Source organism: Poecilia reticulata, chromosome 3 (genome assembly GCF_904066995.2).
Source record: "Poecilia reticulata chromosome 3, P_reticulata-male-v2, whole genome shotgun sequence".
NCBI classification, from domain to species: domain Eukaryota; kingdom Metazoa; phylum Chordata; class Actinopteri; order Cyprinodontiformes; family Poeciliidae; genus Poecilia; species Poecilia reticulata.
This window is the reverse complement of record NC_088832.1, coordinates 23,935,331-23,961,342: the sequence shown is the minus strand read 5'-3', so window position 1 is coordinate 23,961,342 and position 26,012 is coordinate 23,935,331. Positions and strand designations below refer to the sequence as shown.

Sequence of the window (26,012 nt, the reverse complement as noted above, 5' to 3'; positions counted from 1 at the left end):
ACCTGAAGCAAAAATGTCAGTCTCCTAATATAGAAATCTCATACAGATATATCCCAAAAAAACTGAAGTTGTAACTGTGTTTTAAGATGGTTTTACAAAATATTGAATCAGGAGTACATGCTGTACACTTTTCAGGTCTTAGTTGTAAAAAAAATATTTCCTGGAAAGTCTACATTTATTTTGACTGTTTGGTGCATAAATGCCTCTTTCCTAGTCAAACAGATCCAACTGCACTACACTCCTTACACACTGACACACAAATAAATCGGAAACTTGAGATTCTGAAAAGTCCAAGAGGAGTGAATACTTTCTCAAGGAGCTGTAATTACTCCAATCTGTCAGACAAACAAGGCTTTCTGTTTGAAAACCCACTCAGTCACGTCGAACACATGTATGCACTTCAAACCTGTCTTCACTGCTCACGTCTCATCTATACGTGTAACCAGGGACAGCAAGCTGACCATGTTGCTAAGGGAGTCGCTAGGCAACATGAACTGCAGGACCACCATGATTGCTCACATCTCCGCCTCGCCGAGAGATTTCTCCGAAACCCTCTCCACCATCCAGATTGCTTCACGCGTCCTCCGCATGAAAAAGAAGAAAACTAAAGTAACTGTGGTGAGTTTGATGTTTTCCTTCTGACTAAAATTAAACCGCAAATTCAACACGGCGTGTTAATGTCTGGCTACGACACAACCAGGAAAATAAAGTACTTGTAACTGACGGCGCACTCTCCTGAACTGTTATTGTAATACTGGCTGCATGTTTTATTCTGAGATATCCCTGCAGGGCGGCTAAAATAGAGTTATCTCAGAAATATAAAGTGTATTCACAGAGTTACAACAGATGTGGTTTATTACATCGTTTCTCTTTTATGATCAGTTTTTTCAGGAATGCTAAGAAAGGTAGAAACAGTTAAACAGAATGGCATTAAAAATAACATTTCAGATGTAAAATATTGTAACATAATCTTAAATAACATTTAAATTCTGGTCTTTAATGTTTATGATGAGGCATTAGATATTGACTAATTTATTGATTGATTGCATTATTTATTTATTTTCTGAATATAAATTTAAAATACAGCACGAGCTAATAGATTTATCTGCTTAAATGTATTTTATTAAGGTAAATATTTTTTTATTATTATTGTATGCAACATTACTTTATCAGCAGTAATAACAACATTAGTATTCCGTCTTAAAAATATATCACATAAGCTGAGTCAGACTAAGCTTTATTCACCAAGAAAGAATGAATTTGACTTTAGTTCCTCTTAAACTTTTAAAATAATTTTTAAAAAGCTAATTGATTTGAATTTAAAAATATTATTGCTGTTAAAATAATGCTGTATATTGTAGCTAGACAATAACTATAAAATGTGTTCAGATTACACTCTAAGAGAGAAACAGGTCAGATGGAGCCTTACAAGTTAATATTGGCTGTTTAGCTTGACAGGTTGTCTGCTGTTTATCGTACTGACAGACGTGTTAACTGTCGCCTGGTGCAAGTTATTTTTATCGCCAGTTACAAGCCGCCTGATGGTGAAGTTTGATGTGAAGTCAAATTTCTTATTAAATTATTCTTGATAATTGCAGCATTGTCATAATGTCCCTTTAAAGGTGGCATTTTCATGAAAAAAATCTAAAACAAAAACAAATGTTAGGTACTACTCTGATTATTTCTCATTCTCAGTCACTTTTACTCAGAAGCATCTTGTTCTAACAACCAGATAATTTGGGAACTGTATGCCTGACCCTTCTTATGTTTTAGATCTGCGACAATCTACAGATCCCTTTTCTACAAAAATCTGAATATTTGGCTTATTTCAATATGTTCTTTCATGCTTAGTTTATTATTGAGCCAGTAAACAAAAAAAGTCACAACTTTAGTTTATATTTTAAAAAATTATCTAAATAGCAACTTTGAACATATTGGGTTGATTTCCCTGTAAGAAAGTTGTGCAACAATTTAAAAGATGAGACTACTTTTACACAAACCTGTTGTAGTTTTGAATTTTGAAATTATTACTTTTAAAATTACTTTGAAACAAGAAACTGTGTTGGTTAATTAAAAAATGGGGAAAAAAAAGTTAAACGTTTGAATTACCTTCATCTCTGTCTTTTTGCAGCAGTATACGTCGAGTTCCTCTGGAGGAGAAAGCTCCTGTGAGGAGGGTCGTATGCGTCGTCCAACCCACCTGCGACCTTTCCATCACCGTGGTGACGCCAACTCCGAACTGCCGCTGCTGAGGCTATCCAGCGACCCGGACGAGTACTCCAGCAGCGAGCAGTCCTGCGACACGGTGATCTACGTGGGCCCAAACGGGGCGGCGGTGTCGGACAGAGAGCTGACGGACAACGAGGGGCCGCCGGAGTTCGTCCCTATTGTCCCAGCTTTGCTCCGAGGAAAAACACCTGAGCAGCATCAGATACAGGGGCAAGGTCCACCAGCTGGAGTCCAGAACAAGGTCAGGGGTCAAGGTCAATCCACCTGAAACCAAATGTAAGGCAAAAACATAATTCACATAATCAGATGAAAATCTTCCTGATTTAGTTCAGTCAGGATTACCAAACTTCTTAACAGTTGCTAAATGTCAGACTGAAAAAGACTTATGGAAAAAATATTACAGTGATTCATTGTAACTCAAAAGTTATAAGTTTACATCATCACTGACTGATGATGTAAACTTTTGACTGATGATGTAAACTTTTGACTGATTTTGACTGGTTTATTCACAATATGCACGTAAATTGGAGGCAACACCTCAAAACTACTTCCTCATTGAGAGACATGGGGGAGAAAATGAACCGAAGCTATTACAGACTTTCACGTCTTATTGCTCCTTAGGTACAAGTTGACAGATTGTGACCAGAAATTAATGTATTTTGATGCAAAATGTGCAAATAAAAGCAAAAAAACATTGTGTAGAGTAGCGGTTCTCAACGTGGGCGGTACCGCCCCCCAGGGGGCGTTCAGAGGACGGCAGGGGGCGCTGGGGGACATTTTTACAAAAGGGGGGCGCTGGGATGCCTTTGGGGAGCGTTTAGTCGAAGGTAAACTTTACACCTTAAATGCACAACAATGCCAGTTTAGACTTTGAGCAACTTGGTGAAACTGTATTGTGTAACATTAAACCATGCTTGGCTGCAACTGTATTGATGGCAGCTCTTCTACTCAGTGTTTGTAGCTTCAGTTAGCTTCTTGGCGCAGCTCCGTTCTCCTGCTACTGGTAGCTAAAATCACGATACCCTCACTGTGTATCCCTCTGAAAAATGAACCCATTTAAATAAATAAAGAAATCCCTCCATGGTTGATACCACGATGGAGAGCGTTCATTTTATAGCGTTAACACGGTGTTGTAAGTGGTCCGGTATGAAACGGGAGTGATAGAACAACACAGCACTTTTAAATTTCAATAACCAGAATGCAGAAATTGTTTCCGTTGTTTTAAAAGGTTTATGTCAATCGGCTTTTTCCCCATCGATACGCTTCCCGACCGCCCTGCACCTTAGGGGCTTAAAAAAAAAAAAAAAAAAAAGAAGAAGAAGCAGCGCACATTGTGCAAAACTCTAAACAGGAGAAGCGGGACATGAAACGGAGCGACGAACTAGATGTGAATTATGGCATAAAAACAGAGAATCCAATGCTGGACAGTGAAAAAAATCAACACATGATGTGAAACACATGACGATTAGACGGAGCTGCATTTGATGAGTGAAGCGTCAATAAATGATCAAATAAATCTAGCAACAGGAAAGAAACTAAAGTGGACATAGCAATAAACCAAGAGAGGACAATACTAATCAAAAGAAACTAAATGGAAATTAATGAAGAACAAAATGCAAGAATAAACTAAGAAACTAAAGTAAATACATAGGAATAAACTGGTATGGCAAGACCTTTCGAGCAATAATTAATACAGAGGACTGTATGGCAAGAATAAACAGACACTATTTTCAGATTAAAGGTAAAATAATATTGTTGAAATGTCATGGGTTTGTTGAGACCACATCTAATACTGAGAATAAATATATCTTACAGACCATAACAGTAAATAACTTATCACTTATTTAGGTTTTTAATTAGATTTGATATATTTATTTCTTCAATATTATTTTTCATGTCAGTGTTATTGTGATGAGGCTGATGACTCCATGACACTTTCAATTCGACTCATTAGGATTTGATTAAGAACCAGATTTGTTCTTTGTCATTTCTGTCCAGTAAAACTATTAATCTATAAATCAATAGACAGATCTATATAAAGATATAATCCATGTTTCTGTCTCATATTTGTATTGCATTAAAAGGATCTGGAACTTTTGTTTCTCCACTGAAAGCTCTGGTTTGCACAATAAATGCCATGTGGGTGAAATTTTATGGATGATACTCTGATGTCCCATTCTCCTGAAGGCAGCACAGAGCTGCACCACCAGAAACTGACAGAAACACTGAAGAGAAAAAGAGCTATGATTAATGTAGTTACAGTTCTATCCATGTTTTAATGTTGCAGAGCTCAGTCGTTTTTAAAATAGTTCAAAGTTTAAACTGGCATGTTGTACATCTTTTGTCTGGTTATTTTGTGGAATATTTAACAACTAGAAAATGGCACAAAATAAGAATATTTTTCTCCACTCTGATTGGCTGCTGCAAGGCCTACCAATTTTAACTTGAATGTTCATTGCATTTTTCGTAGACGCCTGTGAAAATAATTTCTATTTCCATAACTTTTTTGTTCTCTGGGAAATTATTTTTGATGATAAATACAGAAACAAGCATAAAATCAAAACATCTACAATAGTGATAGTAATATTAATAATAAAATAATAGTCAGTGCAAAGTAGTCTGCAAATTCTTTGGTGGGGGGCGGATAAAGGCTAGGGGGGCGCTGGCCCGAAAAAGGTTGAGAAACACTGGTGTAGAGGCAATGTACTGCCTGACACCAACAATCAGCTAGCAAGAATCCATCACACCACAAGAAACGTCAGATCCCAGTTCCCAAAGCACTGCATGATACAGACTTTAATTTTTGGAGACATGTCCTAAAGTCTGATGAAACTAAAATTTAAACAAAACAGATGATATTACGAGGAAAGATCATTGTGTAGAAATATCAAGGCAACATTTCAATAAATTTGCAAGTAAATTAAAGCTTAGGCACAAAAATGAAATTACATTTTTTTTTATTTTATTAGGTTTTCTTTGATAGGGACAGACACACATTAACAGACAAACTGAATAAAACAGCAGCGGCTTATAGATTAGTGAAATTTGCAGCACTTTTTAAACAGTACATCTAAAAGCTGACCTGAGTAACCTCATTTCGAAGAAAGCTTACAAACCTTCTCACTGTTTTGGCATTTAGCAAATAGAAATAATTGTGGTAATCCTAAGTGACCTAAAACATGTTTTGTTATGTGTCATTTACATAAAAATATCTCATTTCAACTGTCTGAGCATAATTACAGTGTATTAATTATCTGAATCCATTAAAAAAACGATTCAAAGAAGCATTAGATTATTTATAACTTAAAAGGTTTCCTTTCCTACTTTCAGGCTCAGACAGACGAGCAGACCAGTGGCCCAGTGCCGCCACAGCCCTCCCAGTCACTGGTTGGTCAACCACTGGCTCCAGTTCCAGAGGAAGGAGCCGAATGTCTCAAATGCAACACCTTCGCAGAGCTGCAGGAGAGACTGGACTGCATAGACGGCAGTGAGGAGGTGACAGATGCCTCCAATCATAAAACAATCCAAAAATGCACATAGGAAAAGATCATGAAGATTATCTTAAACTATATATCATTACAACTAAAAGATATTTGATTTAAATTATTCTATGCTGTGTGTCCATTTTTTTCAATATAAGTTTCAGTTGTACTGTTTCAAAGCTAAATCACGTAGAAAAGAAAATCAGGTTGATATTAAAGCTGTTATTCTTTTCATTTCTCCAGGTGGCAAAATTTCCCTTTGAAGAAATTCCCGCAAGCAAACCAAGTGCCAAGCAGGAGTCGTGTCCTTCCTCGTCTGCTCCAGGCTCTGTAGATGGGCTGGATGCCGAGCCCAAAATAGGTAATTTAACCAATGTACTGCCTGAGATTTAAGTTAATCTCTTCCCAACATCTTATTACAATAAGCAACATGTAAAAAAACAATAGTTCTCTTTGTCCTTATAGTGCAGCTTGTTACTGTAAAAATATTTCAATTGTGGATATAAGCATAAAAATTACCATGCTCATTCTTCAGGTTGTATGTTGTTCATATGAAGCCCCATGATTTCCAGGATGACTGCAATTTTCCAAGATGGCTGCCATTTTTGAGCCTTTTAAACCAATTATTGACATTATTACCAGTTTTCATGAGTTTCAAAATTGTCACATATGTTTTGTACTCTAATAATCTTATTGAAATACCAATATGTAGACAAGTCAGAAGCTGAGGAACTTCCTGTTTGTGAGTCTCACACCATATCAACCAGAAGGAGATGAAGATGTGTGACAGAGGCAGAGGTCTTCATGGTTAACTGCTAATTTTTTAGATGCTTACCAAATTAGCATTAGCTTGTGCAAATTTTTTGTGTTTGGCAGTTTAGTGTTAGCTTGATCTGCCCATTTTTATGTACCTGCAGTTTAGTGTTAGCTTCCACTACTTTTTTGTGGTTAGCAATTTAGCATTACTTTCAAGTTATTTAGCCGCTTAACACTAGCTTCCGCTAATTTTTTATGTGGTTAGTTGCTTAGCGTAAGTGGACTTATAAATCTTGTTTTATAAATTAGTGGTAAGTGGGTGGTTAGCCGTGCCCACCACTGGCTAAAACCACTGACAATTTTAGTGCAAACATCTATTCTCCATTACAACCATCTTGAAAAATCGCATAAAATTAGCGGTAAATGATTACCCTGTCCGATTATGTATGATTTGGCACCAAACATATTCATCTAGGATAAATATCGACAAATTTAGTGCAAAAACACATTTTCTTTGAGGATCTTGGCACCCAATTTTAATTTTGTAGTAAAGTTTTTTTCAGAAAGCGAGGCCCTGGGAACATGTTGCCAACTGAATTTCTTGAGTCTGTACATGAAAGGTTTTACTGAAATATTAATTTACCTGCTCCTCTACCAGCAGCCTCTAGGAGGAGAAGCAATGACCAGCAGCTTCAAGAAATCAAGGAGGTGGTGGAGGAGGCAGAGCTCGCCCAAACAATGATCCACAGTTTAGCTCAGGCCACTGGATGCCCCCTGGTTACCAGTACCAGGAGCATAACTGGGAGCAGCAGCATCATCACCTCCAACCCCTTACACAAAGCCAAGAACTCTCAGCTACATGACAGGTGAGGACCGCTGGCATCTGTATGCTGCCTCAACTCTGACATTTAGATGTTTCTGCTGTTCTTGGGGGAATATTTGACCTCAGCTGTCTCCTTTTGAAGCCGTGAGAATCTGAATGCGGTCGGCAATATTGAGGGGAAGGCTCGTCCTCTTGGGTCGCCGCGCTTGGGCATCGCAAGCCTGACTAAAACCTCAGACTACAGGTGATGCATGAATTACTCTGGAACAATAATTTGAATATCTTCATATTAATCAATTCCTGTGCTTTAATGACAGCTTATAATATAGAAAATGTGTTTTTTATTGTTGTTTCCCCTCCCAGGCCTCCATCTTCCCCATCACAGCGATGTAAGGTGTACACTCAGAAGGGTGTAATGCCATCAACACCCCCACCGTCCTCACACAGCCTGGCTCAGGATGGCCAGGCCACTGAGGCTTTGACCTCTGACAGTAATTATTAGTATTATTTTATTTTTATTTTTTTTACATAAGAAGCCGGGATTAATAGAGTTTACAGAACTTCAAATAAAATGGGTTCTTTATTCTCAAAAAGAAAAATTTTCTCTGAGTAGCAAAAATAAAAGTTCAAGATATGGAGCGAAAATAGTCTTTTGTTACGTCAATGGTCCGTAAAATACGAGTAAAGCTCCTAACTAGGAACGACTTCAACAAAATGGCGCAGTAACAGCACTATTAGCACTCCAGATGTAGCAAAGCGGCTACACAGAAAATTTAAATACAAATAAATACAAATTTAAATAAACGGCAGTGGCGCCTCTAAAAGAGGACAAACATAAAACATGACGTAAATTCAGACATTAATTACCGAAAATCTGGATTCTTCATTCATGTGGCCAAAAAGTCGTCTTTTCCGACAGGTCTCGACTCAAAAATGTCTTTCTCTTCCGTTTTACCTGTTAGAACGTGAAAGGACGTAAACGAGAGATTTTTTCAACTTCCGGTAGTTTTAGACCTCTCTGTAGCAGAAGCACCACCTGCTGACAAAAACAAGAATTACAACCAGAAGGTGAAATGAAAGCAAAACAGGGTTTACAAAAGAGATATTACAGGTACTGGTACCCATTTTTCACCTGGTTACACATAATATATATATATATATATATATATATATATATATATATATATATATATATATATATATATATATATAATTATTTCCTTAAACATTTGAAAATTACCTGATGATAATATGTCACTGAGATAAATTTACTGCATTTTAATCATGAGTATGACATATACCGAAAATCTTTTCCTTTTTCTGATTATTCAAGCTTAAAGCACATTACATATAAGTAGTAGCAGAATTGGGTAGTAATTAATTATGTTAATTATGTTTACTTAAGTTACTTTACTTTGAAGTATCACTACAATTACTTGAGTAAAATTTCGGGATACTCTACCCACTGAGCAACTTCAAGTAATGAAAAACAAACTTATTTTAACCAAAAATTCACCAGACACAGACACACACCTGCAATTTCTGCTAAAGTTTTATAATGAAATTTATTAAGAAAAAAGTATTTTGACTGATGTTATTTTGTAATTATGTTATTTATATTAAAAATGTTCATTCTGGGCCTTAAAATACCAACATTTTCACATAACTTTATATTTTGGACCATCTGATGATGGAGTTTTTAAATATTCAGTAATTTATGTTGTGACCAGTTTTACAGTATTTTTACCAAATACTTTCTTGCTCTTTTTGCAGTACTTTATTTTAAGGATAACTTTACAGAACAAAACATAAAAATAAGCAAAGCAACATATCAATATCTCTTCCTGGCAACTTCAAAGTAAAAAAACATAAAAATACAGAAGAGCAAAGCAATGTAATGCTGTTTAGACTGAGATGTAGCAATTTTTTAACATGTCTATGCAGAATCTAATAGAGGCACAGACATTTTCTTACCCTTTAGTAATTTCTTAGACAACTACTTTTACTTTTACATAAAAATATGGTTAAGTAGTGCTACTCCTACTTGAGCCCAATTTTTGGGTACCCTTCCCATCTTTGAATAGTAGCTTATAACAGATGAATGCACCATGTAACGAATTTCCCAAATACTTTGATGCATGCTTTCCGAACTTGGAAAACCGATTTAATTTCAATGCTAACTGTGCACCTGTGACTCTACAGACAGTTTGGCTGCAGACAGTGGTCGCTCCTCCACAGAGTCGCTGCTGTCCAGGACTTCTCCTGCAGGGATGAGCCCACAAGTCCGAGAGCCAACCGCATCCCTCTCTGCCAGCCTGGGCTCAGCTGAGACACTCTGCGATGACGACGTCCCACCGATACCTTTGGACACACACAAAGACGGTAATCACATGAACATTAGACACCTGTGACTGATGGATATGCTTGAAACAGTAAGTTTTTCTCTTCCTTCTAAAACCTTAGCTGCAGCAGCATCTGTAGGAGGAAGTGGGACTCTTCTCCCTGGAGAGGATGATATAGTTTACACCACGGCCTGCAGAGATGAAGAGGACATTGTTGCTACAACTCTTGTTGAAGACCGGAGCTTGGTCTGTCGTCCAGTGAGCATCATCAGCTTTAACAGTGACTGTGGCTCTGAAGCTGCCCTCGCTTTAGAACCTCAACCCATCAGCATTAGCGGTGACGCTGCTTTAGATGGAGCAATGGAAAGTTACCACCTGTCTTCAGGAATTGCAGCAAACACAGGGGTTAAGGATGTGGTGGCAATGGCAGAGGTTGGTGGGACTGTTTGGCTTTTTATTTTGGCGAGTGCTGAAGCAGACTTACAGTGGTTTGCAAAAATATTCACATGTAATCCTTAAACTTTTAAAGCATTTGGTCACATTACAAACAACAACCTAAAGTGTATATCATTAGCATTTTTCAGGATAGACCAACACAAGGCAGTGCATAATACTGAAGTCAAAGGCAATAGATATGTGGTATTCTAATTTTTTACCAATGACTTTAGCCAATTGGTTCCAGAAATTATCTGAGGAGAAGTGAACCAGCTTCTAAAACAAAAATTTCAACATCTTATAGAGAGCGATTCAATCCATCATCTGAACATGGAAACAATGTGGCAAAACTGCAAAGCTACCAAAACTGACACAAGGCAAAGATAACTTTAATCAGAAAAGCAGCCAAGAGATCTACAGTAACTCTGGAGAGGCTGCAAAGATCAAATGTTTTAGTGTTTTAGAGCAGTGGCAAAAGGAAAGCAATTGTTGAAATAAAACTCCATCTAAAAGTCATGTAAGTGTGTTGTCAGAGTGTGTATGACATAAAATCCCAATAAAATACAAAGAATTTGTTTGTAGTTGCAATGTAACAAAAGCCTAAAACACTTGAATACTATTAACAGACACTGTAGTAAACTAAAGCCTTTATCACTGCATGTTGGATTTCTGGATGCCTGACTGTGTTGCTCACTGTTGCAGGTGGCGATGGCCAAGTTGCGGACTGGCGAAACTTTAGCCACAGGAATGTCAAACTCCGGATCACCCATGTCCTCTTGGATGAGCGATCTCAGCATGTGCAGCGAAGCAGATCAGTCTCTGCACAGCTTCAGCCAGTCTCAGAGTCAGCAGGGGGAGGCACTGGCTGATTCTGAAGCCAGCCAAAGCTTTGAAGTTGAGGTTTTGGATGGATGTGGGAGTGGGGAAAGTTCAAGAAGAGGCAGTCTGGAAGGAGAGCTGGTTCTATCAGAGAAGGTGTCGGATAAAGGGACTCCAAGTAGAGACAGGCAGAGAAAACTGCCACCGTCTATGGCGAAAACTAACATTCAGATTCTGCCTGGGCCTGGAAATGTTTCCCCTTTCAAGACTACAATAAGTGTTCATCCTTGCATGGTTGTCAAACCCATGATTATACATGAGCCCACAATCCTCTGCTCCCCAATAAAGACGACCTTAATGAAAGACACAGGGAAAGCTAAAGCTGAATTTTTAGCCTCCATCTCCAGTGAGATCAACTTTGAAGACCCTTGGTTGAAACGTGGAATGGAGGAAGGAAGGCCTAGAGAACTTATCTGTGAAGTGAAGCCAGAAAAAAGGGAAGTAGAGCCTTTAAAGAGCCATGGAAGGAACCTTTGCAAGGACGGTAAGAAACAAGCAGATATTGTCCTCAAGCAAAATATATTTAGCTTGTATTATTTCTTTATTATTTGAGTTCATTTTCATGTGAACTCTCTCCTTAGGTGGGGATCACAGTAGCTCTGGATCAGGCGGTGAAGTGGTTTCCTCTCCAGATTCATTCAAGAGAGTTGTGGATGGTTGCGAGATGATCACTGTTGCTGTCCAAGGTGAATGTTTGACTGGTATCTGCAGCCTAGATATCCACCGCACAGCAAGTCTTCCCCGCGGCTGGCACCGACTCAACCACCACGATGGCTTAGAAAGTGGAACAGAGTACCGCAACCTTGGAGTCACCAATTCAACACCCTGCAGTCCCCGTGCCACACTTGAACGCTTAGGATCCAAAGGAAAACAGGGATTGTTCTCCCACAAGAAGGGAGGAATCCCACCTCTTCCACCAGTACGAAAGTCCAGCCTTGACCAGAGAAATAGGGCAGCCAGTCCTCTCCCCCAACCCACTCATGGTGTGTCATCACTAAGCAGCTCTACAGACAATTCAGGGATCACCAGACAGCGCGGTTCCAGCATCGACAGTAGCAGACTCTTCAGTGCCAAGTTAGAACAACTGGCCAGCCGAACAAACTCCCTTGGCAGAGTCCACGGCTCGCACAGTGGCTCCCACCACTATGACTGCTTTTCCCTGGAGAGAGGTGAGAGCCTTAGGGGGGCAGGAGGAGTCAGAGGGGACTCCACCATGCCTCGCACTGGTCGCAGCATCACCCGGACCGGCTCAGTATCGTCACCCACTGGGAACCCCAGCAGTCCCAGTTTCAGTGGAGGCAGTAGTCCAAGCAGTGCTCCACAGTCACCAGCCAAGAGCAGTGGCCAGTCAAAGATCTCGGCAGTTAGTAAATTGCTTATGACCAGCGGTCCTAAATCTAGGAGTCTTTCTGCATCCAGCACCAAGACTCTGAGCTTCTCCACCAAGTCTTTAACCCAGACTAGCAGCCGCAGCTCCAGCCTCCCCCCGAATGGAAAGGTAAGGAACTGCCTCTAAGGGTGTTTTCACACCTGACAGTCTAGTTAGCTCGGCTCTTTTGGGGACCAAAATTACATTTGTTACATTTTCTGCTGCACTGTGTCAAACAAGCCAAAGTCTTTGGAGAAACTTGTTTCCCTCCTTGCCTGTGGGGGCGTTACACCAAGAACTACTGAAGGAAACAATAGTTTTTTAGCAGTTGTAGGATTTCTCTTTTGTTTTTTTTGTAACAAAAAAGACCACAAGGCATTTCTCTAGCTAGACTTGCTGGTTTGTTTTGGTCATATTTACCCAGAATGCCCTGCGCTATAGTTTACTTCCTGCTTTTGGAGTGGCTTCCGGTTTGCTTGGCGTTCACATATGCATTCATACCGTGTCAGATTTCACTTCAACCGAACCAAGACTGAGGTTTTATTGTGGTCTAGAGTTAGTCCAATTGTGCATGTAAACCTCCCAAAGGCTAACAAACAATAATTAAAAATAGAAAGCGGATTAAACAGGGATGGTGTGAATGCACCCTAAAATAGAAAGGAACCCAACTTCTTTACCAACTCACATGTGAACCATTGAGCTGATGATGTGATGTTGCTTTTCTTTAACGAATAAACCATAGAACTCAGTCCAGGCCCCCGTTCAGCAGCAGCAGCAGCAAGGATCTGCCCCTGGATCGTGGTCGACCCAGTCCCTGAGCCGCAGTCGGGGGGGAAGTCTAACAGCCAAATTGCCTCTGCGGGCGGTCAACAGCAGAATCTCAGAGCTCCTCCAGGGAAGTGCAGGATCCCGCTCCAGGGGCCACGTCCAGGGAGGAAGCACAGATCGAGCCGAGGACAAAGGACCTGCAGCAGCAGCGAGGTGAATTCGTTTTCATTTTATTTTGTTGAAGCTGCTGTCACACTGTTTTCCATCTTGCTATAAAGAAATATTTCAATGACTAATCTGTTCATGTTTTATTTTGTATCTTGCTTCTTGACTTGTTTTTCTCAGTGGAGGTGGAGCATGTGGCGATAACCTGGGAGAGGAGAGGGCAGTTGTGGTGCAAACACTCCCCTCTCCTTACAGCAAGATCACAGCTCCGAGGAAACCACACCGCTGCAGCAGCGGCCATGCAAGTGACAACAGGTAAAGTGAACAGGGAAGTCAAGGCTTGATGTTCCAAAAATGTATTTATTTTTTTTATCTTAACTGGATTGTTTCTTTGACTCCAACAGCAGTGTACTGAGTGGAGAACTGCCCCCAGCTATGGGGAAAACTGCCCTGTTTTACCACAGCGGAGGCAGCAGTGGCTACGAGAGCATGCTAAGAGACAGTAGTGAGAACACAGGAAGCACTTCCTCGGCTCCAGACTCACTCAGCGAGCACAGCTCAGCCACCACCTCCTCCCGACGGAGCTCCAAGAGTAGCAAGAAGAGCAGGAGCAACTCAGGTTACAGCTTCACACATTTACTAAAAAGGATCTTTATCCAAAATTCACATTTTGTAAATTTTATTCTTCCATTTTGGCCTGATCTGCTTCTAAAAACAGCCCACATGCTTAAAGAGAACCACCCAGCTGTTTTTAGGGTAATAAGTTACTGTTTTATGTTGTCTATAAAATAAGCCATTTCCAGCACATTTGGTCAGCTGGGTTTAGTACAGTATGTGCTGTACAATGGCTGCTGGAAAAGAGAAGAGTTTTGTTGTTGACTTACCATCCAGAAACCAGTTGCTGCACTTTTGTTATTTATGTAGAAGGCTCTACTTTAGCTTTTCAAAGATGTATGGTTGTATATGTTTGCATCTATTTGAAGCCATTTTCACGTGTGAGTGTAAATGTTGAGTTGGGGGTCATAACCAGCAGCAGCTTTTTTGGATTTAAAATGACAAAATTCCCTAAAACAGCTCATTCTGAGCCAACCAGATGAAAATCTTATTATCCAAGAATGATTTTGTGCAAAAACATTTAATGAACATGTTTTGTATAGACAACAGACTTATCCTGACCTGTTCAAGGTCACCTCTAATACATCACCATCACAAAAAACTCCCAGTGTAGTCAGATTACTTTGGTTAATAATGAATTCAGACCAGCTTTGTTTCATCGGTATCTTGTGACCCTTCATCCACCCTGTGGTATTAAGGGAGCTGCCTGTATGGGTCATTTCCATTAAGATATAATTAGAAACTGAATAGAAGACAAGAAATTACCACAAATGAAATTATAATGGAGATAAGCTGAAAAAAAAAACATTTTTCCCAGCCAATTTCAGCTTGCAAATCACACTAAAACGTCAAAGGATGTCAAAGAAGATGAGAAAATCTACCCCAAAAAACAGGCAAGAAAAAGTGAACAGACAAGCAAAAAGAGCAGAAAGCTGTGTCTGAAGGAGGAGCCAGGTAGGAAAGGTGACCCTGACCAGCCATCTGTGAAATGGTAAAAGGGAACGTGGCGGTGTAGGCTGTAATGAATATATATTCACCAGAATCTAACACAAAGCGCTTGCTAATGTACCTGTCAAATGACTCTCTTCTGCTTCAGCATTAGGGTGGCTGTGTGCATGAAATCAGATTGGAAAGAGGCAGCCTTGTCTGCTGCGAGACTGATTATTGATTTAAACTGGAATTAGCCTTTCATTCCCAGTGTGTACGGTCTCACCTTCCGAATATTCAGCATAAAATCTGGATTTATTTTGCTTTAACCTCAACAGATTCTGTTGCAAAGAGCCAATGTGCTTTCAGGGTGTCGCACAAAGGACTGCCTTGATGGAGGAAAGTGAATTTTGTGTAAAATGATAAAAAAGACATTTTCATTCCACCGCCAGCTCAATCTCTTTTTGTGCCTGATTGCCATTTGATTGGATTCCTTTTTTTTTTTTGTCAATTTTCTTGACCCTCCGTCCTGCGTCCTAATGAAATACAAATGTCTCTGCTTGACCTTTGGGCTGAACTGAGACCAAAGCCAGTAGGAAAATCATATTAAAATCACTGCTTTCCTCTTAGCATCTTCTCTCTCCTTTTTTACTTAGGCTTTCAATGGAAAGTCTGTGATTATAATATTTAGACTACAGCTCAAAATACAGACTAATTATTGCTCCATATTTGACTGACACCTTCCCTCCTCAATTTCTCTGTGTATCAGAGAAACCCTTCTGTTCGTCTCAGGTCCAGTAAGTCGACTTCAGGACAGACACACTCAGATTCACTGTATATTGTAAGAAAAGAGGAAATCAAGTTGGTGGTTAACATCAGTCCAGCAGCTTCTGTCCCTAAGCATTAAATAAGATATAATAAATAACACTAAACTACAGAGGAATAGCTCAAAATGAGCAGTTATCAATTGTAAAATGAAACATAGCTAAAACAGGCAACATTAATAACGATAATAGTTAAAAACATACACCAAACGTAGCAAAATTACTTATGAAACATTATACATTATTAAATTTGTCTAAAATATATGTGAAAATATAATACTTGTAAACAAACAGCAACAGAAAAAGGGGGGGGAGCCGTCAGTTACTGGTTGCTACGGTAACCACCAACTGCCAACAGCAGCCAACAGCCCTTAAAGCACCAATAAATGTCTCAAAAAACAATTTCCTGACTAAACAATATACATTCAAATAATACATAAACTAATTTGACCAACTTCACATTTAAAATATTGTTAAAATAAAACCTTGTTACAAACTCCTCGCCTGAATTTGTCAAAATTACAAAACAAACACATTGGATTAAGGAAACGAATAGAATAACATTTCTAAAATGAAAATCCCAAATGAATCCCATCATTTCTCTGCCCATCTCCAGTGATTGCTATGCATATTCTGCAAAAATACAGAATCAATAGCTATTTTTGCTATTTGTCCCTCCCAATCACAAACCTCAATTTATGTGTATTTTATATACGATTTACACAGAAAAGTGTAGACTTGGGAAGTGGGAGGAACATTACATGTTTCCAATGTTTTTAGGAAACAATACTTCCTTTATTTTTTATTATTTCAGTGAAAAATATGATTTTGGGTGGAATACAGTTGAAGCAAACAGGAAAATAACAAATGGAGCCGGTCAGGATGAGCAGCTGGGTTTCATTTTGATGCTAAATTTGACTTTTCTCTGTATTTTAGTTTGATTAGAAGAACTATGCTAAACATGGCTATATTATAGATTTCCAAATACATCTCTTTAAAAATATATTTAACTCAAAAATTGGTTTAATTGTAGCTTACTTGATAGAAAATGGTTATAAAATCAATTTTAGCATGGCAAATTAATGTAATCACATACATTTTAAATAAAATAAAAGGCTGAGTAGGAATAGACTTTTTTATTTAAGTATTTGACTCTTTGTAAATGTATAATAAACAAATATTTGTTGGATCAAATTGTTTTTCTGCACCTGTAAATACGGACTCCTTTCTCTTCTTTCAGGCCTCCAGCGGCGACGTCTGATCCCAGCTCTGACCCTGGACTCCTCGTCTTCGTCACCTTCTCAGCGCTCCTCCAAACAAGCCATGACCTCCTCTTCTTCCTCCTCCTCCAGTCCAGGTGCATGCTGGGTGGACGGCCCACTGGGGCCTCCTGCGTCCTCAAACCACCGCGGTGTGGCTGCATCCACAGAAACCATTGAGATCAAAGTGTACGAGATCGACGATGTGGAGCGACTGCAGAAGAGAAGGGACAAAGGAGGGAGCAAGGTAGGGTTCACTATAGATTTGAGAAGATGGTACAGAGAGCTTAAAGGTGACATATTTTGCTTCCTTAAACAGGTTAAGACATGAGCCAAATGAAACGTGTTTATTACAGTTTTCCACACAAAATTATTCTTAGATAATGAGACTTCATCCTGCTCAGTTCTGCCTATTTTGAGCTGTTTTGGGGTTTCTTATAACTTCAAATCCAAAACAGCTGCTGGCCATTCAATGTTTACACTTCCATGTGAAAATGGCTAAATGGCAAACTCTTTGAAAAGCAAAAGTGGAGCCTTCTGCACAAACAACAAGAATTCAGCCATTTTATAGAGAATACAGCAGTAAAACCAGCTGACCAAATGTGTCGGAGCTCCATTTGTGTTGCTAGGTAACAGGTTGACCCTGACTAAGGTTGCTAGGTAACGGCAAAGTGAGTTAATAATCAGGACAACAACAAAAAAAAACCCATTAACTTAATGCCAAAAAACAGCTGTTTTTTGCGTTGTTTTTAGAAGCAGTTTTGGTTCTGACAGATTATTTCATCTTGCTATGAGTTAAATATTTATATATTATTTATTCCTTTATATGTTTAATCAATATTGAGGAACAAGCTCCTATTTCAAGTAAAATGTTTATTTCAAGTGTACAAAAACATTTGCTCTAAAAATAAGCCAAAAACACTTGGTAATATTTTGTGTTTTTGCAGTGAAAAGAGAATCGGAAGGGAGGAAAAAACACTGAGATATAAAGAAGAAATTATTTTTTACAATATGAAGTATTCACAACACACCATGAGCAATGTGGAGTCTTCCTGATGTAAGAGGGATTTGCGGAACGGACTGCAACTTGGGAAATTATTGCAAAAATATGCACAGTGCCGGTTTTTGGGTTTCCATTGTTAAGTCTCTGTGTATTCAAGGGGGAAAGAGTGGTGAGCTTTGGAAAAGAAGGAGGGAGAAAATAGCATGAAATATAGATTTTCCCTGCAGCGGCCTTAAAAAAGCCACTTAACCCCCAACTGGTCCAGCGAAGCGGCTCTGTGTCCCACATACCCAACTGTGGTCCAACTGGGAATCGATGATGGGTGAATGTGTGCAGCCGTGTGAATGCTAAACACGGTCCTGCTGAAAGTTCTTTGCAAGTTGCTCCTCTGGAAATGTAAAGGTAAATAAAACCCTTTCACTCTGCTGGCACTTTCTCTGTTTGTGTGTGTCAGGAGGGTGTGTTTGTCAGCGCCAGGCTGCGTGTGTTGGAGCACCGCCAGCAGCGAATCAGTGAAGTCAGAGCCAAGTACCAGTGTCTGAAGAAAGAACTGGAGCAAACCAAGCAGCACTTGATGCTGGAGCCACACAAATGGACAGCTGAGTGTAAGTGTAGCACATCAGGGAACATGATGTGTGTGAGAGAGGAGATAAGACGTCGGCAGCTGGATAGAGGAGGCTGTTAAGAGCTCATTTGTCAGCAATGAATGTATTAATCCAATCATTTATCACGCACATTTATTAGCCGCATTTAGTATTCAACTTTATAGTTTAGCCATATTTTAGTCTAGACTGCTTCCTTCATTTTCTCTACACACCCTCTGCAAAAAAAAAACAAACCCCAAGACTTTAGAAATAGAGAATATTTCTGGATAAAGAGAAGCAGCTCTGGTAGCTTTTGTTACTGAACCTTCATTAGTAAGCTGTTAACTTGGGTCACGTGTCAAACTGAAGGCCCGGGAGCCAAATCCGGCCCACAATTGCTTTTTATGTGGCCTTCTAGAAAAACACTTATTTAGAGCCTTCAAGAAAACAGTTGTGTGCTTAAATGTTATTTTACCAATCAAATCACAGGAGGTTTTATCTGCATGCTGTCAAATTACATCAATGTGAAAAGATGTTTAACTTAAAGAAGTGCAGAAATACATCCATCCATCCATCCATCCATTTTCTTGCACCATTGTTCCTTAGTGGGGTCGGGAGGGTTGCTGGTGCCTATCTCCAGCTAATGTTCCGGGCGAGAGGCGGGGTCACCCTGGACAGGTCACCAGTCTGTCACAGGGCAACACAGAGACACACAGGACAAGCAATCATGCACACACACACTCACACACCTAGGGGCAATTTGGAGAGACCAGTTAACCTGACAGTCATGTTTTCGGACTGTGGGAGGAAACCGGAGTACCCGGAGAAATACATATTTATTTATATTTTATCATTTTAATGGGTAGTTTTATCAATACATTTTGCCACAACTGGCTCTTTGTTTACATTCATGATCTCGATGTAAACATCAAAATTAGGTCGACACTCCTGCCTTAGATGGAGGACAATATTAATATTTCGGTAGATTTGTTAAGTCATACTTTTGCATTTTCAGATGATGGACAGAAAATTGACAAAATGTTATTACAATATGATGTTTACATTATAAATGCCTAACTAAACTACAAATAGTTCAAGCAGTGAATTGTTCCATATACACAAATATTTTTATTCACAAAGCATTAAGTTGGCTTTTGGTTAAGAAATACAGTTGAAATTCCCCTTTTATGCTCTTTTTTAAAGAATGATTATAGTAACCAATGCTTTGAATAATCAACTTTTATTTAGCCAAACTTTACACAATTACACAATACAAGAGATGCTTTAAATTGTTTTCTTCTTCCACCATGCAGCAAAAAGAACCAGAACTCACTTTGTTCATCCGTTATAAATGTAACAAGTGGTTATTAAAAGCTCCCTGCTTAATTATTATATGATTATAATTGTACATTTATGAATCATCACTAATGTTATATTGAATGTAATAAATATTATTTGAGATGAAGAGTGGTCATTGTTACATAAACGGATACTAAAATAAACAACCAAATCGGCCAACATAAAAAAACATAATTCTTCCTTCCTCCTCGTTCCAGTCGAACTGCAGCAGCCCTACGACGTGGACTCAGTGGAGTATTTGGAGGCACTGGAAACGGTGACCGACAAACTGGAAACCAGAGTTAACTTCTGCAAAGCCCATCTTATGATGATTACCTGCTTTGATGTGTCCTCAAGACACCGGTAGATGGGTGAGAGGCGCAGAGAGACCACAGTGAGAGAACATTATTCTAACAGTGGACAACAGGAGCGCAAGGACGGAGCGACCCGTTACTCATGCATCTCCCCTGGATGGACAGAAGGGCAGATCAGATGAATGAATGGAGAGATCTACAGTGAAAACTAGCAAACATCAAGCTTTTGGTGTTTGAGTGAAATACTCAAAGAAGAGAAGGGGATTGTAGAACGGCAGATTACTGAATGAAATATCTAACGCCACACACACCAAGTTAAGAATGTATTGAGAAAAAGAAAACCGGACAAGAAAAATGCCACTTCTCAAAAAAACAACAAAGAAAAGGCGGAAGAAAAGAAATCAGACCTGTAGTTCATTTTCATTTTTTATAAATAAAAATAAACTACACTTATGATGAATGTAGTTTACAGGTACATTACTGAACCTGTAAATGAGGTTTAACGACAGAAAGATGCTGAATTGTATCGCTGAGAGAAAGACAAGAGGAAATGATTGAGATAAGTGCCTTGAGAACATTTCTAACACCACCAAGACCAATTCTTTCAGATTTTTTTTGTGTACATGCCGTTGGTATGGTGCTAGTGTAGAAAAAAAAATTGATGTCCTCGGAAATTTTCATTTTGCAATTTCCTAGTGTGATGTTTTTCTGTGGGTCGGTGTTTCCCAGTTCGATTTTTAAAAAAATGTTTTAGTGTATTACCATTGGTTTGTTAATGAGAGAAACTACAGCTCTGGAAAAAATTAAGAGACCATTTAAAATGATCAGTTTCTATGATTTTACTTTTTATAAGCATATGTTTGAGTAAAATGAGGAATGGTGAAAATAACTAAAAAGAGCTTTCAGACCTCAAATAATGTAAAGAAAACAAGTTCATGTTCATTTAGAAACAACATTAATGTTTTAACTCAGGAAGAGTTCAGAAATCAGTGTTTGGTGGAATAACCAGGAGGTTTTCAATGGGGTTCAGTACAATTTTTTTCCAGAGCTGTACATGACCGAAGCAAAATCTGATACGAGACGTGGGAAATTCAGATTCAGTGTGTAAGAGCTCAGAGGAAGAAAAAATCTAATTTATGGAGCAGTCTCTGCCTGGACCTCTCTCTGAAACGACACACGTCTGGGTTTGGATCAGCGGGACTCAGGAGGATTCCTGCGGCTCGGGTCCCGATACGGATGTGATCGCTTTTTCATGTTCACAAAGGAAAGAAGTGTTGGAGTCACACAGGAGCGGAGGTGGAAAGATCCGTCTCCGATCCACTTTTAAGTGCATCCATTGACTGGCTGCTGAGTGACTGGACGTTATTTGTATCCGTGTTGTTCCGCTCTACTCTAAAAGAAACTGAATGATTTGTAAATGTGTGTGTTTTCTAATAAGGTTTCTTTTTTTATTTGGGAACAATGGGACCATGTAGAGGCTATGTGTGACGACAAAGAAATATTTAAAAGGAACTGCGACAAGGAAAATATATAATAGTACAGAGTATGGTATTGAAATTGAATTCTACATTTTTCAGTAAAGCGATTAATTAAAGTAAGATTAGATTGTGTTGAAACACTAAAATAAATAAACTACACAAGATGAAAACTTCTTAAAAGTCATAGCTCTCTGCCTGGTTCCATTTACATTGAATGGATAGAAACGCTAAAGATTTGTTAATATTATTATCTATGGTGCTTGAGATTTTTATGATCTAAATGTTTGTAAAAATATAAAATAGATGAAAGAACCTGTTTCCCCTACAGAAATGTTGTCTTCATATTTATCTCTTCTCCATCACAGGAATCATCGCTGTTGTCCAATAACTCCAGTTTACCTTTGCTACACATCGTGTTTTCACAAAAACATCACATTATGGGTTTCATTCCTTGAAAGTTTTGCTTGATTTGTCTGTTTTTATAAAATGTACCAAAAGAAATACAGTTGACATTTGATTTTTACATACACTGTATAAAAAGACCTTTTCCCTAAATTAAGCCAAAATTTCCTTATTTTAAGCCAGTTAGGGTTATCAAAATAATTTCTATTAGAAAATGCCAGAATAATGGGAGGGAGAATAGCTTAAAAAACCTTTACTACTTTCTCCAACGTCAGAAGTTAACATACACTATGCTATACCTTTAAACTGTTTAGGACGTTTCTGATTAATTTGTGTTAATTACAAACTAGCCTGTTGATGTATTAATTCAGCACCTCAAATATACCACTCCATTTTGTAAGATCGTGGGGGAAATTCAAAAGAAATTGGTCAAAACACTCAGGAAGAGAATTATCATGCTCCACAAGTCGTCTGGTTTATCCTTTGATACCATTTCTAATTGGCAGGATTAACACTGTAAGAATCTTAGTATTGGAGGTTTTGTGTCCCAGAGATGGTTATGATATATTATGAAATATGCAACTCTGGAAAAATGTAATAGACTACTTAAAATGATCAGTTTCTCTGGTTTTAGTTTCTACAGGTATATATGTTTGAGTAAAATGAACATTGTTCTTTTATTCTATGAACTACTGACATGTCTGAGATTCAAAGCAACAATTTTATTTGCAAAAAATGAGAAATGGTGAAAATAACTAAAACAATGCAGAGCTTTCAGACCTCCAATAATGCAAAGAAAACAAGTTCATGTTCATTTAGAAAAAACAAAACTAATGTTTTAACTCAGAAAGAGTTCAGATCCATATTTGGTGGAGTAACCATGAGGTTTTCAATGAGGCTCACTGCAGCCGGCTCTTAAGTTTTTACAGAGCTGTATGTGCAACAAGCCTTCAACAGGGATGATAAAATAGATAACATAGGTCATGAGGAAATAACGTGATAAGAAAATATTGAAGAAATATCTCAAGACATTTGTTTGGGAATTGGAGATTGGATAAAAATGGTCTTACAAATTAACATTACCCCCAGATATCTAAACAAATTAGTTACAAAGTGCCTTAACAATAAAATTTGTGTTTTTGAAGTGACATCCATGTCAACTCTGAAGTAATAAAAAAAACTTATTTCTGGCATTTACCACATAAAAATACTTCAACAGGAAGGGATTTAGTCTGCAGTAATGACACTGAGGAAAAATATGGATGAGTCTTTTATACATTGTATGTATCTATGTAGTTTTAGCTGTATTTTCTGTCGAGTTTGTAATTTTGATCTGTATGGCTGTTAAAAAGAGATAGAGCCGTTGATGTTTATATGGTGCAGACCTGTGATAAAAAGCCATGATTTGATATAACTTAGACGACAAGAAGGTTTTAAGGACTTTGTTGTGTCCATTGTTTGGGGGATTTAACATGATGCCATTTCTTCTTCTTTTTTTTAAAGTAGTTCAGTCCATCTGTCATGAATGAAAGTTTATTTATTTTATGCTTAAAGCAAAAACACCCTAATTAAGCTTCTTATTTATTTACATCCTCTGATCTTGGAGTTTCTATGCATTTAACAAAAAAATATCTGTACATACTTTGTTCAGTCCATGCCACATATAAATACATATGCTCTGTACACATGCCATATATGCAGTTATTTTTTATTTTACATCTTTGTTGCTGCTGGTTTAGTTTTTCCATTTGTTTCTCTTTGGGGAATTTTAATGAGTTTTTTTTTTATTTATTAAAGCACCAACCCTCTGATTATATGATTGATTATTATCCATCTATAACTAAAAACAAAGTAAAAAAAATGTTGCTACTGTAAATCACAGCAACATAAAAATAATAGAGGCATAAACTATATCCAGCTTTCTTTCAAGAGTTTTAATACATTTCTTCTGTTTAAAAATACCGCAGTTTGTTGTTCTGTATTCACATACATGTAATTATTTTAAAGATAAACTGTTTTCCATAACTAATGTTGCTGATTGCAGTTATTGCTGAAGAAGTTTATTAAATATGCAACAACAAAATCTAAAATCAAGACACTCAGAAAATATAAGGCTCACATCAACAAAGGCTGACGTTTTTGAGAAGACTAAACTTATGCTTCTATTAAAATCACTAAAAAGCTCACAAATGATCACAACTTTTAAAGCTAAGCTAGTTTTAAACTTCTATGTTTCTTTACTGTAGCAGAAGAAAGCATAGCTATGATGCGCTAACAATGTTAGCAAAAAACTAACAGTAGCTAACTTTTTAAAATCAATTTTAATTGTAAATCAAGCTTACAAATACATAAGTTACCAAAAGTTTTGAAAAAAGATTAAGTTTCATAGTTAGGCTTTGCAACAAAATAGATATGATTATTGCATAAAAGTCACTTTATTTTTACAGTAATCAGATAATTTGAGTATTTCTGCATGGGGTTTAGCTTTCCCCAAAGCAACTGACTCTCCTGACTTGATGTATTACATGATATCTGTGATTTTTTTTTTTGTAAGCCGTGTTAAAATCTTTTGAACCCATAAATCCTAAGCTCTTTGTTCTTTTTGAAGTTGCATTCATCTTTTTGTCCTTTTCTGTAGGCTGCATCGGCTTATGCTTAGAAAAACTGAACACGTTTTTGTTAAATCTCTTGAATGAAAGCTGGAAGTCTAACCCTTTATTAAATCTTGAATACTTGATCTCAGATCCAGTGTTAATAAAGTCCAAATACAGGAGAAGCTGACTGCAAATGAGCACGGAAAGAACAAGAATGCCAGGTAATAAAAGCTAGGATGAGAAGTTTTCAAATAACAATCTGTATAAACAGAAATGCCCAAATTTTGATTATCAATAGCTTGGTTTAATTAGAAGATAACTACAGTCCTTTACGTGTTTCCAGTGTTAAGATGCTATGTGGAAGGTTTCCCCTTCGAGTTGCTGACAAATCTGTCTCCTTTGGTAGTGCTTTATAATTCAAGCAATAACTTATCAGCAGAGTTTGGTGTTTATTTAACACACATGTGAAATATGCGGCGTGATTAAACCAAATTATTACCTATTTATCTGAAGCCTTTGCTAATTATAATGTGTTATCAGAAAATCTGACACATAGCATCTTTAAATTGTTACGGAGAAATGTGATGTGCAGAGAAAAACAAAAACACACTTATGAAGTTGTAAGAATTTCTATTTAAAGAAGTGTTTGAAAAGTGTCTGTACCAAAATATCCTTAATAATGTCAGTAAATGTCTAACAAAACACCACCATAGGGCAAATAAGATAATATGCCGTGAAAATACTCTGGTTGTATCTATGCTGTCTCCATAATTCAAGATTGTATGGCCCACTGTAGACTTCCTCCTTCAGTGAAATAAGGTCTGACTCTTTTGATGGAAAATAAGATAGAGGGATGTAAATAAAGGAATGTATGGAAAGAGTTTAACATCTGACTCTTTGTTGATTTTGCACACAAAAAAGATGCACTATGTTGCTCGTTAAATCCTCATTAAATATGAAATGTTTTCACGATGATCGTGACAGATCCATGAATGGACGGACAGCCAAAGTCAATCCTTTTTCAGCTTTTCCAAACCTGTTTATGAATCTGATGTGGAAACATCAGATATTATTTTACAACAAGTAATAAAATTTACTGAAATCATTAATAGAAGTGTATTAAAAATTATACCTGGCATAAAATCTGCCATTCAAGAAACAGAAATGCAGAGAAACGAGATTACAGGGGAAAACAAAGTAGTTCTCAAAACCACCTGTTATGGCAGTAATTGGACAAATGTAGATAAATTCTGAAGCTCAAGGTAGAAAAAGACTGAGATTGAGTCCTTGGTCGCAAACTTGTAATTGCATTTAAAATTCAAATCAGTAGATGAATATTTAGTTAGTAGCTACATTAAAGATGTTACAGCTAAAGATAAAGGAGATGTGAAAAGTATAGCTGTGAAGCTGGCAGCGAGGGTAGTGA

At 37.9% G+C, this 26,012-nt stretch overlaps 1 protein-coding gene and 1 long non-coding RNA gene across 4 annotated transcripts in view; one reads left to right on the top strand and one right to left on the bottom strand.

Annotated features, from left to right (window-relative positions):
* The window catches only part of kif26ba (kinesin family member 26Ba), a 106,744-nt gene extending 81,272 nt beyond the window's left edge, over positions 1-25,472 (top strand). The window contains exons 12-28 of one of the 3 annotated variants that reach the window (XM_008405769.3): positions 447-618; positions 2,135-2,470; positions 5,560-5,724; positions 5,955-6,072; positions 7,126-7,333; positions 7,433-7,534; positions 7,654-7,781; positions 9,493-9,672; positions 9,754-10,064; positions 10,770-11,430; positions 11,528-12,444; positions 13,058-13,296; positions 13,429-13,563; positions 13,653-13,867; positions 16,855-17,120; positions 18,331-18,481; positions 20,017-25,472. In XM_008405769.3, coding sequence (XP_008403991.2) covers positions 447-618; positions 2,135-2,470; positions 5,560-5,724; positions 5,955-6,072; positions 7,126-7,333; positions 7,433-7,534; positions 7,654-7,781; positions 9,493-9,672; positions 9,754-10,064; positions 10,770-11,430; positions 11,528-12,444; positions 13,058-13,296; positions 13,429-13,563; positions 13,653-13,867; positions 16,855-17,120; positions 18,331-18,481; positions 20,017-20,165 — 4,453 coding nt within the window. In that variant the 3' untranslated portion in view covers positions 20,166-25,472. Of the gene's footprint in view, positions 1-446; positions 619-2,131; positions 2,471-5,559; positions 5,725-5,954; positions 6,073-7,125; positions 7,334-7,432; positions 7,535-7,653; positions 7,782-9,492; positions 9,673-9,753; positions 10,065-10,769; positions 11,431-11,527; positions 12,445-13,057; positions 13,297-13,428; positions 13,564-13,652; positions 13,868-16,854; positions 17,121-18,330; positions 18,482-20,016 lie in introns of all 3 variants that reach the window. The other 2 variants (XM_008405767.3, XM_008405766.3) reach the window with 2 other exon arrangements.
* On the bottom strand, positions 495-8,298 carry LOC145551131 (uncharacterized). Its single transcript, XR_014086947.1, has 3 exons — positions 8,158-8,298; positions 2,110-2,493; positions 495-582 (listed from the first exon to the last, which is right to left on the bottom strand). It is a non-coding gene; the product is annotated as an uncharacterized LOC145551131 (long non-coding RNA).
* Positions 25,473-26,012: the final 540 nt, after the last annotated feature.